This window comes from Pan paniscus, chromosome 2 (assembly GCF_029289425.2).
Source record: "Pan paniscus chromosome 2, NHGRI_mPanPan1-v2.0_pri, whole genome shotgun sequence".
NCBI classification, from domain to species: domain Eukaryota; kingdom Metazoa; phylum Chordata; class Mammalia; order Primates; family Hominidae; genus Pan; species Pan paniscus.
In genome coordinates, this window is record NC_085926.1 from 131,783,801 (window position 1) to 131,802,013 (window position 18,213).

Sequence of the window (18,213 nt, forward strand, 5' to 3'; positions counted from 1 at the left end):
AGCACCAAATACCATGTTGAATAAAGCATAGCCTTCCATGCACCGTGACCTCTCCTGTTTGTCCCCTCCCTAAGCAGCTGGGATGTGCTGCGTGTGGAGCTCAGCTCCTCTCAGAAGGGCAAGATCACTGGGGAGGGGCAGGTGCTGATTTATGGGCTGAGCAGCCACATAAGTGGCCTGCAGACACAATGGCCAGGCCCCAGGAAACACTCATATTTATTTCATTAAATCAACTTACAAAATGTTACACAAAGAAATGATCTGGAGACACCTTGTGAAAATAAAAAGACATGTGGCCAAGAAAGGATCCCGGGGGAAATGGCCTCACCAGGTCGAGATGCTGGGCAGGAGGCACGTGAAGGGCCGGAGGGGCTCGGAGCCTGCAGGGGCTATGCTGGGGGGTGCGGAGGTGCCCAAGCTGAAGAACAGGCCAGAAGGTCCAGTCCCCATTGGGATCAGACTGGGAGGTGCTAGGATTTTGGAGAGAGTTGAAGGGTATCCATCCCCAAATTCATGCCCACTTGGAACTTCAGAATATGAGCTTATTTGAAAATTGCAGTTTTGGACATACGATTAATTAAGGATCTTGAGAGAAAAAATCATCCAGAATTTAGGGTGGGTCCTTAAATCCAATGACTGGTGTCCTCTTAAGAAGAGGTGAGGACACAGAGAGACAGGAGGCCTGCTGAAGACAGAGGCGGAGAGTGGAGTGATACAGCCACTAGCCGAGGAAGGCCCGGAGGCACTGGAAGCTGGGGGAAGGATTCTCTCCCAGCGCCTTCTGAGAACAAAGCCCTCCGTGCCTTGATTTTGGACTTCAACCTCCAGAACAGTAAGAAAATAAACTTCTGTTGTTTTAAGGCACTCTGCGGCAATTTGTTAAGGCAGCCCCAGGAGGAGAGAGAGGAAAGCCTCAGGGCGGAGGGGCAGGAATGCAGTGAGGATCACCTGCAAGGCCAGAGCATCTCAGGCGACCCCTTGGCCTGGGAGGGCGAGGAGGCAGCCACTCTGTTCCCAGGCTCTGTGGGACCCAGGAAAGGATCCAGCGCAGGCAGAGCTTCACAGGCCTCCAGAAATGCTCCTCCACTCTGAGAGTGTGTCCTCCTGAGAGCAGCTGGGTGAGCTCTGGCAGGCCAGGGACCTGCTCCCAGGGACAGCCCGTTAAGTCAGTGGTTTCCTAATTTGTGCCATGGTGTGAGGCCGAGGGACGAGCCAGTGGGCTCTAAGTGCATCACAATCACTGCTGAGGCTTTAAGCATGCTAATACCCGAGCCCGTCAATCTCCCAAAAGGTGATGCTAACAGGCAGCCAGGAGTGATAGAGGGCCCATGAGAGACCCAAGAAGAGTGCTGCTACCACCAAATCCTCCCCCTCCATCCCCAGCAGCCACCTGCAGAGGCTGAACCCTTCCATGGTGGCATGAGTGCAGGTTTCACACAGGCGGCTCACAGACCAGGCCTGCAGAAGGGGAAGGGGGCTGGCCCCAAAGACAGCCAAGTCTCATCACAATGCACATACTGGAAGGTTTTTTCTATCATAAATTTTGAAAGTAGTTACCTGGTTGGGGTTTTATATGAGAGAACCACTGCAGACATGAATCTCATCTGGCTGTGACTCTTGTTTTTTTACTTCTTCAAGTGAGTGGATTTAGATGAGGTGATGGGCAGGGTGTTGAGAGGCCAGAGAGTACATGTGTCATGAGAACACGTGTGTGTGTATGTGTGTTTGGGGGTGAGGAGGTAACTGTGAGGCAAGAGGAGGCAGAAGACCTGCTCCCCTGAGGCATCTCACGGGGCCTACCAGGTGGACAAAAAGTCTTGAGAGGTCTGTAGAACCCAGCTCCGCACACCCAGGTCCTCATGCCAGCCCCTCAGGGTCTCCTGCATGTTCAGTTTTAGACCGAGAAAGAACTCACCAGCTGTCACTGAGGATAGGGTTAAACGCCCCCTCCCTGTCCTTCATGCCCTGGCTGAAGGCAGGGCCAGATTCTGTGGCCAGGCCACTTTCTTCTGCCTCTCCAAACATAGAGGAGGCATTTGACAAACATCTTTTGTCAGAATGAGTGAACGAGAGGGGAGTAGTGGGGCCAGAGACAGAAAGTGTGGGATGGAAAGAGGGAAGGAGGGGTAGATTCCATTCTAGGAACTGTCTGGGCACCTCAGCCAATCAAGGCAAGACAGCTCTGCCAGGTTGTACTGCTGGAAGGATGTCTGAAGGGGTGGTGGGGAGTGATTGCTGTGCAGGGGCACAACTTGGGGTGAGGTAAGCTGAATCCCCAAAGACCCTGGGGATCTTGTCTACTTCTCGAATGTGTCTGCCACCATGTTAGGAAAAACAAACAAAATAACATTTCCCCTTCTCCATCTCCAGAGAATTCATTAAAATGAGCCTCTGTATACAGAGAATTGGAGCCCTGGTCTCCCAGCCTAATTACCATTTTTAAGAGCACCGGGAAAGGAATTCCACCTGCTGCAATATTGGAAAAAAAAAAAGAGAAAGCCTGCGATGGGGAGGGCAGTCCTCTCTGAGGTTTCTCTCCTCTTGTCACCACATTGGGTCCTTGAGGCCTCTTGATCTAATGGGTCTAAAACCCGAGGCCAACTCTCCATGCTGTTTTTTTGTGTGTGTGTGCCAGCAGGCACTGGTGATACCAACTATGGTCAGGCCCTGTGCTAGACTCATGAATGCAGTGGTGGGTCCCAGAGGGTCCTGGCCTCAGCCAAGCACAGAGCCCAGCTCAGAGCCAGATGCACACAGGAGCTACTGCACAGTTGAGAGGCTAAACCAGCCCTGAGGATGATGCTATAGGAGAGATGGTCATGGAGGGGACAGAGGATGAAAGGGCCTCACTGCTCAGACCAAACATGTGCTCTGGGCCTTGATGCATCCAGAGAATTCTCGCAGCAGAGAAGAGAGGAAAGGGCATTCCGGCAGAAGCAATGACATGAGTCAAAGTGTGGAGGCATAACAGTGTCACTCCAAGGGCAGTAGAAGCAGGGAAGTCGGCTGGACCACAGGATGGGGGACAAACAGTAGGTAATGGGAGACGACGCTGAACATGGAGGTAGGGCGAGATTTTGAGGAACTTGAATGACATGGGGAGGAGATGAGGCTTTGATCCATACTAATGGGACCCACTGCACAGGCCTGGGGGGCCCCTTTGTCACCCCCTTGCCACTGCCAAGAACACCAACCAACCAAGAGTCTCACTGTTTTCAATGGGACACTAACAAGAAGCATTATATGTAACTTAATAGTAAGAAATCAAAATAATATATGAGATCATTCATACACACACATGCATGCACAAAAATAAATGAATACCAAGTCAGACTTCAGAACTAAGTCTGTTGCAGCTGTCATCTTGAATTCAAACCGATCCAGTTGAACTCCCCTCATTAGAAGGACAGGCTTGGTGCTACAAAGCCCTGGCCCAGAGAGGATACAACAAAGACAAAGTGTGACCAAGGTGAACATCCCACAGTCCACGCCTGAGGCTGTGCACATCAGCCAGGGCCCCTCTCCCAGAGCCTCTGTCAATTCCTATGGTCAGTTTCACCAAGTCCACTGGCTAGCCAGTATTTCAGACCATAGCAGAGTAGAAGCAGAGGTAAAGTAAAAATTGAGACCACAGCAAAGAAAGAGTAAAAATGAGAGAGAGGCAGACAGAGGGGCTGTATTTAAGGCAAGGAGGATAATTGGTCCAGAGGGAGACAGACAGACTAAAAAGTAGACACAGAGCTGCAGTCTGCAGTGAGCTGTGCTCCACATACTCTGTAAATCCAGAAAGGAGGAGGGACGTCTTAGAACAGCAGTCCCCGCTGTGTTCTATAAATTTGTCCTTTGAGAACTCGATGACCAAGGGATTCCATGATCAAATACATCTGAGAGATCCTACACACTATATCCCTCTTTCAGTAAATCAAAACTATACACTGATATAGTCAGGCTCCGAGAAGCCCTGCAGCACAGCAGTAGATTTACTTTTGTTCACCCAGTGTTCCCTAAATCTGTACAAGCTCTGAACCCACCACCCCCCACCTCAACTTTTTTTCAAGTAACACCTACCAACACCTCTTAGAATTAGTATCTCACAGAATCCACTGGTGTAGAAAAATGCATTATCATTTGTCTCTATCTAAGGAAGAAAACAGCACCTTTTTTCTTTAAAAGAGTCGAAATGATTAAGTTTGGTGCCTTTTGCAAAAAGCTGTAATTGCATGGAAAATTCACTTTACTTGCACAAACCTCCCTACTCACCAGTGGTGCCAGGAAAGTGACATGTTATTAACCCCCAAGAGCTTGGCCTTCAGGGCACCCGGAACCACCTCTGGGCCTCTGGTTGACCCCAGACTACGCCTCCAGGGCCAGGAGCTGCAGAGGTCACTGCATCCAGCCTCCTGCCCATGTAGGGCAGGGCAAGCTCATCACACCAGCCTCTCCAGGGAAGGAAGTGCCTCAGCAACCGTGTGTGTGTGTGTGTGTGTGTGTGTGTGCGCGCACGTGCGTGTGTGTGTTTGTGTGCGTGTGTGGGGGGGGGCGGGGGTGAGAGAGAGAGAAGGTCCCAGCAAACACAACCATTACAACCATGCATGAGGCGCAAGTTCGCCTAACACTCTCATTTTCATCTTGTTCCTCTTCCACATGATGACTCCCCTGAATAACCAAACACTATCATGGTTTGGATCTGCCTGTGAGGAACAAGAGAACACAGACTCTCTCTATTTTTAGAATTTTCCTCTGAAAAATGTTCCCTTTACCGAGGGGTGGATTTTCAGAAGGGCTCAAGCTCTTTACAGGGATGGGGCCAGTATAGAGGTGGGAAGCTCCTCCATAGCGAAATGACACCCTGGGAACCCAGGGCCATTCCACTCCCACCCCAGCTCAGCAAGTTTCAAAGAGAGGTCAGCCACTGCCAGATGATATGGAGGGTGAGCACCCAGGACCTCACCTGGTATGTGTTGTCGAAGCTGTCGTACATGAACCTCGTAATCAGAGACGTCTTCCCGACTGCAAAACAACAAGGAGAGAGGTGTTCAGTCATGGCATCTGCGTTAGGCTCTTCTAAACACACTGCATTTGAAGAAAAGATAACAAAATCAAAAAGCACAGGGGAAAGGCCGAGTTGCAGAAATACAGAAGTGGGAGACAGGCCCCTGCTAGGGACCCCGTGGTGAGGCCACCGAGTCTCTATACCAGGTGGGCCGAGGGCTGTTCCTGCCAGGCACCAGGGTGCTGCCAAGGAGGAGGTATCCCACTGCCCCATGAATTTCCACTACCCAAATCCAGGTCTTCCTTGACCCAGGAGAACCCAGCTGATGCAAGAACCATCTATAAAGAATCAGGGTAAGTGGGTGCAAAACAGGAGGCTCCTCTCGTACTTGCCCATGTACACCTTGTTGTTGGTCATACACTGGAATGGAAGCCTGCCCTTTATTTCCTGTTAATTCAGCCTGAAGATTGGTGGGGACAGTGGCTTTCTAAGGAACCAGGGGCGGGGAGGCAAATGTCATTTCCCCATGTCTCTCATGGACAGGACTATTCTTTGTGTATCTGACCGTCCAGCTCATTGCAGGATGTTTAGCATACCTGGAACCCCGCTAGGTAAATGCCAGGAGGATCCTCAGTCACTGTGACAACTGTAGACTCACTCACACATCTGCAAATGCCCTGTAGGGGCAGTGACACCCCAACTGAGAACAACTGGAACAGCTGAGAGAAACCAGGACGTCTCTTGGGAATCCTACAAATGCTGCTAATTTCCCAAATTGTAGAATTTGGCTTCTGACCTCACCCTGTGCAGCTCCCCTGGGGCCTGGCAGTGACAGAAATGCCAACTGCTGCATTTCTAACCATCTGGGGTGGGGGAAGAGGGCAGTCAAGGGACATTCATTAGGACGGGCCCTGCACGGATGCCTGTCTGTACTGTCCTATCATGTCTCTGCCATGGCCCTGGGAGGCTCAGTGGGGAATCTGCCCAGCTGTGCTGGCTCAGAGCCCTTTCTGCACTGGGCTTCAGGAGGACAGGTAATGCTGGCAGGCAAAACAAAAGCGCCCTCACCCTCCCATTTCCCAGGCTGGCAGTACATCCACAAGCTGTGCCTGGTGGGGTGGCTGGTCACTCCCTGGAGGGAGCAGGACAAGCCAACAGGACCCCTTGGCAAAGGCCCTTTACCAGCTTTGAGGCCTCAACAGTGCACCACATAACAGACAAGTGCAGTCAGCTCCCAGCAGCCAGCATTTGCTAGGGGAAAGATGATCTTCTACCCAGAAGGAGCATCTGACTGACTGTGTTTGGGCTAAATTCAGAAGACCCCATCTTTAACCCAGATTTGGTTAGCTGGATTGAAATCCTATTGGGGTACTTTTCAGCTGTGTCACCTTGAGGTTATCACCATCCCAGGACCTCAGTTCCTCATTTGAAAATGGGTATATTAACATCGAAGACTTCAGGGGGCTGTAGTAAGAATTAAATCAGGTAAAAAGTACAAGGCACATGGGAAATGCTTAAAAGTGGAAGGAGGCAGCAGGTAACTGAGCAAGGTAAGGCAGTTTCCAGAATATCAGATGGAAAAAATATATGTATCACCACCACCCCCAGCCCTCAACTCTGGGCGGCACTCAAGTCATCCCCATTTCACACAATGGGCAATTAGGTGGCAGCTCCTGGCCCAGGGTCAGAGCTGAGTGGGGCTGGGATGTGGCTGCCTGACCAGGTGCTCAGTTCCTATCCAGGTCCTCCTTGATAGGTCATGCTGGGTTCAGGATTCTGCCAGGTCAGGATTCTGCCCTTGTTGGAGAACACTGACCACCACGCCAACTCTGGGTGGTCAGTGCCAGAAGTGAATTGTAGGGTACCAGCTGGTGTCAGAACAGCCCCATTTTTAAAACAACATTTCTGGGGTGAGCAGAAATGTGCCCAAGATCTCTTCTAATTTTACCTGGAAGCAGCCTTTTCTAAACTTCTGATTGAAATGAGGCTATAAAGAGCATTCTGACTGCTTTAAATCTCCCCTTAAATTTCACATGAAGGTGAGAAGTAGGGGGCCTCCCATACCTGGAGGATCAGCTCTGCGGCCATGAGGCCCCAGGCACCTGGCTGAGGACCACAGAGGGGAAAGTGGGGCAACCCTGAACTAGCAAGAGGCAGATGCACTGGGGAAAACACGGCATCCTCCTTTTTGAAAGGGAGTGGAAAGTTACTGCCTCCTTGGGAAGAGAGGCATCCCAGGGCACGCTGGTCACTTCCCTAGGCAGCGACGCTCTGCATCTTGCACCTTAGGGAAAGGTGCATGCATCAGGGATCAGGGTGGGGAGATGGACGGGAAGACACTGAGTGTCTTCTCCCCGGGGCCTCCAAGCACAGAGAGGAGAGAAAGCAGAATCCCAAAAAGCCACTAAGGGCACAGAAAGTTCATGGAGTAGCTAAGAACTTGGAAATCCCTGCAACACCTTCTAATGCTAAGGTGCCTCTCCATGAGACACCAGCCACTGGCAGTGGATTAGCACTGGCTCACAGGTCTAGGTGGCAGGAAAACATCCCCCGAAAGTTTTTTACTGGGACTGTGCAGGAGGAGCTTTTAGGTGTGGGGTCCTGGCCAGAGCTGATATTTTCTATGCATTCCCGCAGTCACCATAATAGGCAACACATGACCCCAGCATTTACAGAGCATGTTCCAGGCACATAGTAGGGGCTGAGTCAGGCACAGAATTGACATGAGAACAGTAAACAGAGGAGACGTGGCAACTGCCCACCGAAGCTTGCAGCAACACTGGGTACCATACCTCCCAGCCCTCAACTCTGGGTGGCACTAATGTCATCCGCATTTCACACAACGGGCAGTAAGGTGACAGCTCCTGCACCAGGGTCAGAGCTGAGTGGGGCTGGGATGTGGCTGCATGACCAGGTGCTCAGTTCTTATCCGGGTACTCCTTGATAGATCATGCTGGGTTCAGGATTCTGCCAGGTCATTATTGCCACTGCTGTGGCGCTCCAGGGAACAGCCCGTCCCAGGCCAAGTCTGGAATTGGGGGCCTTTCCCCACTTGGTAGGGGCTTGATCCAATCTGAAAGGTCAGAAACTGGTCACTGAGGTGCCCTGGAAGTGCTTTGTGGGGCACAAGGAGGGCTCAGAAAGTGAGGGTTTTAACATCTGGGGCCCAGCACCCCAACTCAGGCTTGAAATGGATGAGGGACTCATTCTTGCTTTGCTGCAAAAGGCAACGACTTTACACTGTTCCTCTAGGCTCATTTTTCTCATTTCTCGGAGCTGAAGCCTTCTTCCCCACCTCAGAGCCCGCTAAGACTACCCATGCCCTCGTCACTTCTGCCAGGGTAATGTGTGTTACGCCCCTGCAGTGGTATCCGAGACCCTTGTCCTCCATGCTTTGTCTCTGGGGAAGTGTCTGCAGACCTGAGGCAGAGCTTATTAAAAGGAGCTCCTCTTGTCCATTTCTGCCCAGCCTCTGCTCATGGTATCACATGAAGGAGCCAGATGGGTAAGGGGTTGTGCTGTGCTAAGCTTCTCTCCCCTCTAAAGGGCAAAGACCCCTTCCTCAGCCCACACCTGCCCTCAACAACTGCCCGGGGTGGAAGGTGCTAGAACCTGCAAATGGAGAACTTGCACACTGCATCTACCTGGCTACTTTCTCAGTCCCCCAACCATAAGGGGTGGGCAGAACCCATCCCCAGCCACCTGACCAGGTACTCCCACTCAGCCCCAGAGGAGCAGTAGCACGGGGCATCCCAGCAGGCCTGCAGGCTGGCAGGTGGAAGAGCCAGGAGCTCCTCCTGTGTCCCCCTGCCTCGCAACAGCTGCCGGGGTTTCTGCGGGAGCTGTCCTCCTGCCAGCTCTGTTCTCAAGGTCACACCGCTGTGCTTCCACCGCAGCTCTCGGACACCACTGCAGCAAAGAGGAGCTTTTTCTGAGGACAAAGATTCAGCACCACTGGCAGGTTTTATTAAAAATAAGCAGGCAAATCATTATTGAGCTTTTTTATTTTCTCTCTGCTCATGGCTCAGCAATGTTCTTGTAATCTTCTGGTAGTTTAGTCCCACATGATTAAGCAAGGAGATGCATTTCTCCTTTTTCAACCAAATGAGGGTGAGAAAATTCATTACTGAGCATTTACCAGGAGATGCTAGAAAGAAGGAGAGGAAACTCAAACTCTTACTGGGCCTCTATTCAGCAGCAGATGAGAATTTGGCACTTTATTTAGGTTCTCTCATTTAATCCTCATCACGATCCAATGAGTTAGTTATTATTCCAAGGTCACAGAGCTGGGAAGTGGTGGAGCTGGGATAGGAGCACAGATATGAGCCAGAGTCGATGCCTCATCACTCTGCTGTGCTGGTTTATGTAAAGGTCTGACAGTAGCAAAGTGGCAGATCCCAAAGGCAGGGGTGCAGGTGGCCGGGCAGTCAGGACACCTGCAAGAAGGAGGCAGGGCAGCCGCAGGACTGGGAAAGGCTGTGGGTGGGGGTGAAGGGGAATTCCAGACAGAGGGAACAATGTGCACAAAGGCACAGAGGCAGGGAGAGAAAACACTCGTGAGAAGAAACAGAAGGCAACAGGCTAGGTTGCTATGGGGGACACACTTGGAGGCCCCTCAGACTGAGGTTCATCTCAGGGCAAGTGAAGCCAGACAGTGTGTGAGGAAGAGTGAGTAGCAAACATTGTTCATGGAAGCTCCATGTGGCTGTCAGGTTGATTTAAGCCAAACCCATCTCTGGGGCCAGTTGTGGAGGGAGGGAGGGGCAGACAGAGAGAAGCACAAAGGCAGGGGCAGGGGCCACATGGCACAGGCCATGTCAGCCACATGGAGGAGCATGGATTCTCGCCCAAGGGCAGTGGGAGCTTCAGAAAGGATCTTCAGCAGGATGGTGTGAACAGGTGTGGCAGTTCATAATTTCCATAGTGGGCTCATAAAATATTTCCCATCCCATGTGCTCTTCTTACAATCTAACCCTGACATTCCATCACGGGGTGAATCTGGGCAGGCCTGTGACTATGGCAGAAATGGCCCTGTGGGAATCCCAAGGCTAGCTTAGAAAGAATAGCACAGCTTCTGCCTGGAGTGCACTCACACTGACACACTCTGGAAGCCAGCCCTGCAACCCAGCAACCATGCTGTGAGGAAGCCCAAGAAGGCCTACAGGAGGGAGACACGCATGCAGCAACCAGCAGACCTGTGAGTGAGCAAGCCTTCAGGTGACTCCAGCCGGCAGACTTCAAGCCGCCTTCGGTGCTGCATGGAACAAAGCCACACCTTCCCTGCCAGGTCCTACTCAAACTAAAATTCGTGAGCGATGTAAATATTTTTATTGTCTTGAGCCACTAAGTTTTGGGGTGGTTTGTTACATAGCATTAGGTAATCAGAGCAACAGACCTGTGCTTTAGAAAAAAGAAAACATGTTAGTCCATTCTCACACTGCTATGAAGAAATACGTGAGACTGGGTCATTTATAAAGGAAACAGGTTTAACTGACTCACAGTTCCCCATTGCTGGGAAAGCCTCAGGAAACTTACAATCATGGCAGAAGGCAAAGGAGAAACAGGCACCTTCTTCACAAGGCAGCGGGACAGAGTGAGGGCAAGCAGGGGAAATGTCAGATGCTTATAAAACCATCAGATCTCATGAGACCTCGCTATCACGAGAACAGCATGGGGGAAACCGCCCCCATAATCCAATCACCTCCACCTGGTCCCGTCCTTGACACGTGGGGATTACGGGGATTACAATTCGAGGTAAGATTTGGGTGGGGACACTCTGCTACAGAATGGCCTACAGAAGCCAGACTAGGGGCAGAAATCTTGCCAGAGATGGAGGATCTCAGTGAACAATGCAGAGGTGGTGGGGCTGGAGAGAATGGGGAGGAGAGCAGGGTACAGGAACAGTGACTGGTCAGATTCAGAGAGGAGCCCAGAACTCCTCCCTGTGACCTGGGTTCATGACCATTAGATGCTAGAGCTATTCCCTGAGCCCAAGACAACTGGACAAGGAACAGACCCCAAGCAATCACCTTGGATTCAGTCACTCATAAAAGCCTTCTTCATAATTGTCAGAGCAAAAGCACAAATGCCAGCACTGCATTCAGAAAAAACAATTAACAATAATCATTCAATCCCTTGTGCTAAAGATGTAAGCTTATTTTTCACTATTGGCATCAGCATGAAACAGTTATTTTCTTACCCTAGTGAGAACTACTGGCCCAGGGGTCTTGCACATCCATGGGGATGTCCAGAGGAGCTTGGTCCCATGTACCCTGGAAATCCCACCAATGCAGGGTGCACTGGATGCTGGCCCTTCACAATCAGCTACCACTGCCCACCTGGAGCTTACCAACAGGTGCCATTCACTCCACCAGTGCCCCATGGGCCCCAGGCCCCCATCTCACTGGCAGGTCCCAGGTAAACAGATTCTTGTACATTCTGGTGGTTTCTAGGTAGCTGCAGAGGCCAGTGAGGCTTCTCCAGCCACTCAGCAAACACCCACTGGGGCTCACTGTGTGCCAGTCCTGTTGTGCAGGGCACAGAATTTGTAGTGACAAAGCAGATGCACCTCTGGCCTCAAGCAGTCCATATCCAGTGGTGAAGCGAGACCCAGATCCAAATACTAAAATGCCAGGCAATACGGGAAGGGTCTCCTGAGAGGCCCATGCAACGGAAGGCCGCTCTGCTGGGGAAATCACAGTAACCTCCTGAAAAAGGCATCATTTGGGCTGAGCCTTGATTGATGGAGATGAGGGGGTCACAGGGAACAACATTCCCGGGGAAGGGACTGGATGAAACGACAGTCATGTGAGGCTGAGATTCCTCTGCTTAAAATCATTTGCCCACATTTCTCCACAGCTGCCACGTGACGCCAAATCCACCCACAGCTTTGGGGCCAGTGGCTATGAGGACTTCTGGTCTTGTCTTGTGCCCACATCACAGGCTGAAAGCTGAGTGGGCGGTAAGTCCCCAGACTCCTCCACTGACACTGCCTCCCTCCACGAAGGACAGCTCTTCTCCCTGTCGCCTCCACAGCGGGTGTGGGTGTGGGTGGAGAGGCTGCTGTAAGGGCCAGAAACTGGGAAGAGCAGGAGGCAGAGCACAGACATTAGCCAGAGACTGCACAGAGGGTTTGCCAGGACCTGGCAGAAGGTGTACCACCCACTAGCTAGCCCCTCGCAGAGCCAAGCCAGAACCCTGGCCCACAGTCTGCTCTCGGCTGTGCATCCACACTTACCACACACACCAGCTCTTCAGAGCTCCTGGCCAAACAGTGGGATCCTGATCCTCCTGGGGTCCACAGAGCTGGGCTCAGGGCCTAGGGCCCCAGGAGTTCTGGGAGGAGAGGGCAGGCAGGACAGATGTGGCATAACTCACTGCCATTTCTAAGCCATCTTGGTGGGCTGCCCACCTCTCAGATGCCTGTGTTTTCAGGAAATCAGTCCCTGAGCCAGGAAAAGAATCTCTGCATCCCTGGCCCACAGCCCCCAGCAGCCAGGCCCATTTCAGATAATGTCTGCAGCTTTCAGAAGGTGGTCCTCAGGGCTGAAAAGGCAAGTCTGCTTCCTCATTGTGCAGACCAGTAACCCAGTCCTAGCAGAGACCCGGCTGACTCAGCCATCCCATCAGCTCAGTTTCTAGAACAGAAGTGGGAATTGCTGGTATAAATGCTAGGAAGGACCTGCAGAGGGACTTGGCCCTTGCCATGCAGCTGGGAAGGAGGCCAGGCTACCCGCATCCCTGCTGCACAGGGCCCTTGGGGGGAGGCCTGCACCATCCCCGTAACCTCTGCTCATAGTCTACCATTCCTGGCCTGACTGTGAGGTGCGGCCCCCAGGCCCTGTGGTGACAAGCGAAACAGTTAGAGACACCAGCTATATCCATCTGAACCTTGTTTCCTTTGGCTCTGTTTTCACCAAACAGAAAGTCCAGCCCTATTCTTCCTCAAAGGTGGGTAAGCTTGGTAGCTGGGCTATCTGCTCCACACCCTACCCTGCCACCCTGGACTCCAAAAGGCAGCCCCAAACTGGGCATGCATCTTTGGCAGCTCCCACTAGACCCTGAGGGGCTGGCTGGCTCACCGTAGGCTAAATGAGGAAACACGTGAAAAACCCCATTTCAAACCATCCCCCAAAAGACTCAGATGGTAATTAAGAAATATGCAAAGCTCTTCATTGGACATTTTAATTAAGTGTGTTAATTCCCTCTGCTAGAGGATGCTCAGCCGCCTGGGCCTCACCCAGGGATCCAGAGAAGATGGAAAGGGGAGGGTAGAGGGGAGGGAGGAGTCAAAAGAAGATGAGGGAGGGAGGGGTTAGCCAGACAGTGGCGCAGGCTGGTCTGGCCCAGGTCCTTCTCCTGCACCAGCTAGGAGGCGGACCGATGCCTGACCCTCTCACTTCTCCACTGAGTGCCCCGTCTCACTATCCTGCACCCACCCCATCTCCTCTATCCAAGCAGGGGGCCCAGTAAGCCTGCCCACTACAGCAAGAAGGAACAGGGCGAGTGCATCCTAAAGGATCCCATCCACATAACAGTACATGGACAAGAGCATAAAAAGGAAAGGCAAAATAAAGGTCCCTTGTCATCACGAAAACTAAGATTCTAGACAGGAGTGTTCCCAGGATGGCTGGTCCTCCAGCTCCTCCTGAACACTTTCAGCAGCTCTGTGGTTGCTGGGGACATGACGGTCTGCTGGGGCTCCACAGGGTGACTGGCTGGAGACTGGAAGATTTAGTCTCAGTTTTCCTTCCTATACCAACACCCTGGACCTCCTCCTGCTTTTTTTCCCCCAGAGGCTCCACCTTTAACACAAAGAGGCAAATTCCAGAGAAACGTGCTGCCAGCACAGCTGGGCTGGGAGAGGCCCCATCCTCAGGTACCTGACCAAAGCCCCGGCCGCCACAGAGGAGGGCTCGGCCCCCTCTCCTGCCCTGCAAAAGGTGCTATCATCTTTGGTTTTCTTCTTTTCCTCTCTAGCTTCCTCTCTTCCTGCCTCTACCCCAAGGTTTACTGAGGTACAATCAATAAACAAAAAAATGTATATATTCAAGGTGTAAAATGTAATGTTTTAATTTATAGAGAGTTGACCCTTGAAGAAGGCAAGAGTTGGGGCACTGATACCCTGCATAGTCAAAAATCCTCATATGACTTTTTAGTCCCCCAAAACTTAACTATTATAATAGCCTACTGTTGACCAAAGCCTTCCTGATAACATAAACAGTTGATTAACCGGTATTTTGTGTTATATGTATTATATACTCTATTCTTAAGATAAGCTAGAGAAAAGAAAATGTTATTAAAATCATAGGGAAGAGAAAATAGATTTACTGCTCATTAAGTGAAAGTGGATCATCATAAAGGTCTTCATCTTCATTGTCTTTACGTTGAATAGGCTGAAGAGAAGGAGGAAGGGAAAGGGTTGGTCTTGCTGTCTCAAAAATGGCAGAGAAGAGGTGAAAGAGGTGGACAGGGAGGCAGGACAGGCAGGCACACTGGTGTGAATTTTGCTGAAAAATATCTACCTTTAGGTGGATATGCATAGTTCAAACCCATCTTGTTCAAGGGTCATCCATCTATCTATCAATAGTCATGCTTTGCTTAATTAGAGGGATAAGTTCTGAGCAACGCATCATTAGGTGACTCTGCCGTAGTGCAAACATCATAAAGTATGCTTCCCAAACCTAGATGGTACAGCCTACTACACACCTAGGCTATAATGGTACCCTATTGCCTCTAGGCTACAAACCTGCACAGCACATTATTGCAGTGAATACTGTAGGCAATTGTAACTCAGTGGTATTTGTGTATCCAAACATATCTAAACAGCAAAGGTACAGTAAAAGTATGTATGGTAAAAAACATAAAACATGAACAGAGTCATAGGACTGGAAGTTGTTCTGGGTGAGTCAGTCAGTGAGTGGTGAGTAAATGTGAAAGCCTATGACATTACACTACAATAGACTGTACATTTAGGCTACACTAAATCTATTTAAAAATATTTTTCTTTCTTTAATAATAAATTAACCTTAGCTCACTACAACATTTTTTACTTTATAAACTTTTTAATTTGTTTTAACATTTTGACTCTTTTGTAATAACACTTAGCTTAAAATACATACATTGTACAGCTATGCAAAAATTATTTCTTTATATCTTTATTCTATATGTTGCCTATTAATTTTTTTTTTACCTTTTAAACTTTTTTTGTTAAAAACTAAGACACAAGCATACACATTAGCCTAGGCCTACATGGGGTCAGGATCACCAATATCGCTGTCTTCCACCTCTCCGTCTCCCACCAGAAGGTCTTCAAGGGCAGTAACACACACGGCGCTGTCATTTCCTGTGATAACAATACTGCTTTCTGGAGGTCCTCCTGAAGGACCTGACTGAGGCTGTTTTACAGTTACCTTTTTAAAAAAAGTGAGTAGAAGGGGTACACTCTAAACATAACAACATAAAGTATAGCATAGGCAATACTAGACAACAGGAATTTTTGAGCTCCATTATAATCTTATGGGACAACCTTCATACATGTGGTCTGTCGTTAACCAAAACATTGCTATGCAGCACATGACTATATATACATTGTGAAATGATTACCACAATCAAGCTAATGAACATATTCATTACTTCAGTTACACGTGTGTGTGTGTGTGCATGTGTTAAGAATACTTAAGATCTACTCAACAAGACACAGACAAATACTGCATGATCTCACTTATATGTGGAAACTAAAAAAGTAGAACACATACAAGCACAGGGTAGAAGGGTGGTTACCAGGGGTCAGAGGTGGGGAAATGGAGGAAATGCTGATTAGAGGGCACAAATTTGCAGTTATAAGAGAAGTTCTGGAGACGCACTATACAGCATGGTGACTCCAGTTAATAATAATATATACTTGATATTTCCAGCTTTTCTTCTTCACTTTCCAAAGCCCCCAGGCCCAGCCTGCACACCAGTCTTGGCCTCAGCCCTTCCATACTCCCACAGAGCCTTATGAGCTCTCAGGACACTGCAAATCATCCCTGCCCTGGGGCTTCTAAACTGAGAGTCCACACCTGACTTGAGATTTCTTCTTGTCCCCCAGCCTGAAGCAGACACTCAGGGCACTAGGGACAATCCATTTCCCTACCTGCTACAGCCAAGTCTGCTGTGAGGACTAATGACTTGGGGTACATTGCCCACAGAATGCATCCCATTACCTTACCCTAAGAAATGCTGGAGCCAAGAGTCAACCCCAGCTTCAAAATCAGGCAGAGGAGAACCGAACGCACTGGTGTGGAGGGAGAGGCAGTACTATCCAGCATGCGACTACTGTGCACAAGGAGTACTTGTACTTACGACTCATGAAAATAAGATTTGAAAACGTAATTATTTAAAATAGTATCAGAATAAAGTAGCTATGTATCAATAACAATGAATAGCCTCCCAATCCCTCTGAATACCCCTACTGTGTTTGGGGAGGTCCAAAACCATTCTCCCCAGTGTAGGAGCCTCCTCTGCAGCTATTTTGTAGGCAAATAACTGAGGCTTCTCCCAACAGATGTTCACGTAAGACTCTACCAGATTCAACTGACATGAATCTGGTGAGACTGAGAATTCCCTCTGTATTCTAAATTCAGGGGCAGCCATGACATGCATTTCAACATTGGCACCTGCCAGAACACAGCATAGGAGCTGTGTCTCCCCCGGACCAGTTCTATATGACTCGGGCTGCTGCTCCAAGCCCAGATCTCTGACCCTCCCAAGGATTCTATGAACTTCCCAATCATTCCTCTAATACATTCACTGCTTGCTCAAATCTGCTGTATAGAGAGAGTTTCTCTCTCTTATTCACAACTACAAATGCTGAGAGAGATAAAATATAAGGCAAAAATTATGTAAGCTAAAAAGAGAAAGTTGGACTACAAATTTGCTTACAAAAAAAATCTTGAAAAATCTTCCCTAATTATTGAAGGTAGACTAAGAAACTGTCTAAGCTCCCTGGCAGTCAAAGGGGAAAAAAAGAAGCACAACCAAGGGTAAGATTCACAGTGTTCAGGAGATAAAACTATATCAATTGCCAATATTGAGCTTTTTATAAGAGCTGGGCAGCAGAAAGTTCTCAAAAAGAGTCTGGAGTGCAGAAATTTTGTTGCCACCTAGAGGGCAAGTCTACATATTTATACAATCAACTGGATGAACATCCCAGATGAAAATCAAGGCTGATAACCAGACCACGCAACACTGCCTGCCCAGACTGATGTTCCCTATAAACAAATGAATACACACACACACACAAAAGGTCCCAAGACTTTAGCTCTGGTCAAAATGGAGTAACAGGGACCAGATTTAGCCTCTAACCTGAAACAACCAAAAGACAGACAAGATATATTAAACAACAATTTTCAAGCCACAGGATATTAGGTAATGATGACCCCTGAGATACACGAAACAAAGGAGGGGAGCCCCACAGATTACTGCCCTCAGAAAATTCCAGGCCACAGCACAGGGAGTGGGGACCCAGGTGAAACCCACTGGAAACCCTAGGTTGAAAGGATAGGACTGAGGCTCAGAGAAAACATAGCAGCTAGAGTTCAGAAGATGGAATACCAGAGAGAGGGAGATGCAGAAAGGGAATGGCGGAGACCTGCAAAGGGTTTCCCTCAAGCCTTCAGCTGAGCACTGATCAGCAAATGTATATGAGGAAACTACTTGAGACTGGGGAAAGACTGCCCAAATGGACTAGAGGAAACAGTGCTTGGCATCCACACCAGGCTGGAGACAGTGCTCTTGCCCAGCAGCCAGAGTGGAAAGTCTCATCATTTACGGGATGCTGGGGAGAGTCCTCAGAAGGGCTGGGCCTCACAGTGGGTAATAATTAGCCATACACTGAGCCCTACTCTGGCCATAGCTAGCAAATGTTAAGAATATTTATAGGAACAGAAAAACTATCCACACACAACATGGCAAAAATCACAACGTCTGGTATCCAATAAAAAATTATCAGGCATGTAAAAAAGCAAGAAAATAGACTCATAAAGAGCAGAAAAAACAATCAACTGAAACCGACCCCAAACTGACAGAGATGTTATAATTAGCAGATAAAGATATTAAGAAATAGTTATTATATATTATAACCGTTATATAATATATATTATATATAACTTAGTTATTATATATAGGATATATGTTATATACTATATCTTAGTATAATAACATATAGTATAATATGT

At 49.2% G+C, this 18,213-nt stretch overlaps 1 protein-coding gene across 1 annotated transcript in view; it reads right to left on the bottom strand.

The window, feature by feature from the left end:
• Positions 1-18,213, bottom strand: part of RAB6B (RAB6B, member RAS oncogene family) — a 71,782-nt gene that overhangs the window by 35,399 nt on the left and 18,170 nt on the right. Inside the window, exon 2 of the mRNA XM_003822506.5 lies at positions 4,952-5,010. Coding sequence (XP_003822554.1) covers positions 4,952-5,010 — 59 coding nt within the window. The remainder of the gene's footprint in view (positions 1-4,951; positions 5,011-18,213) is intronic.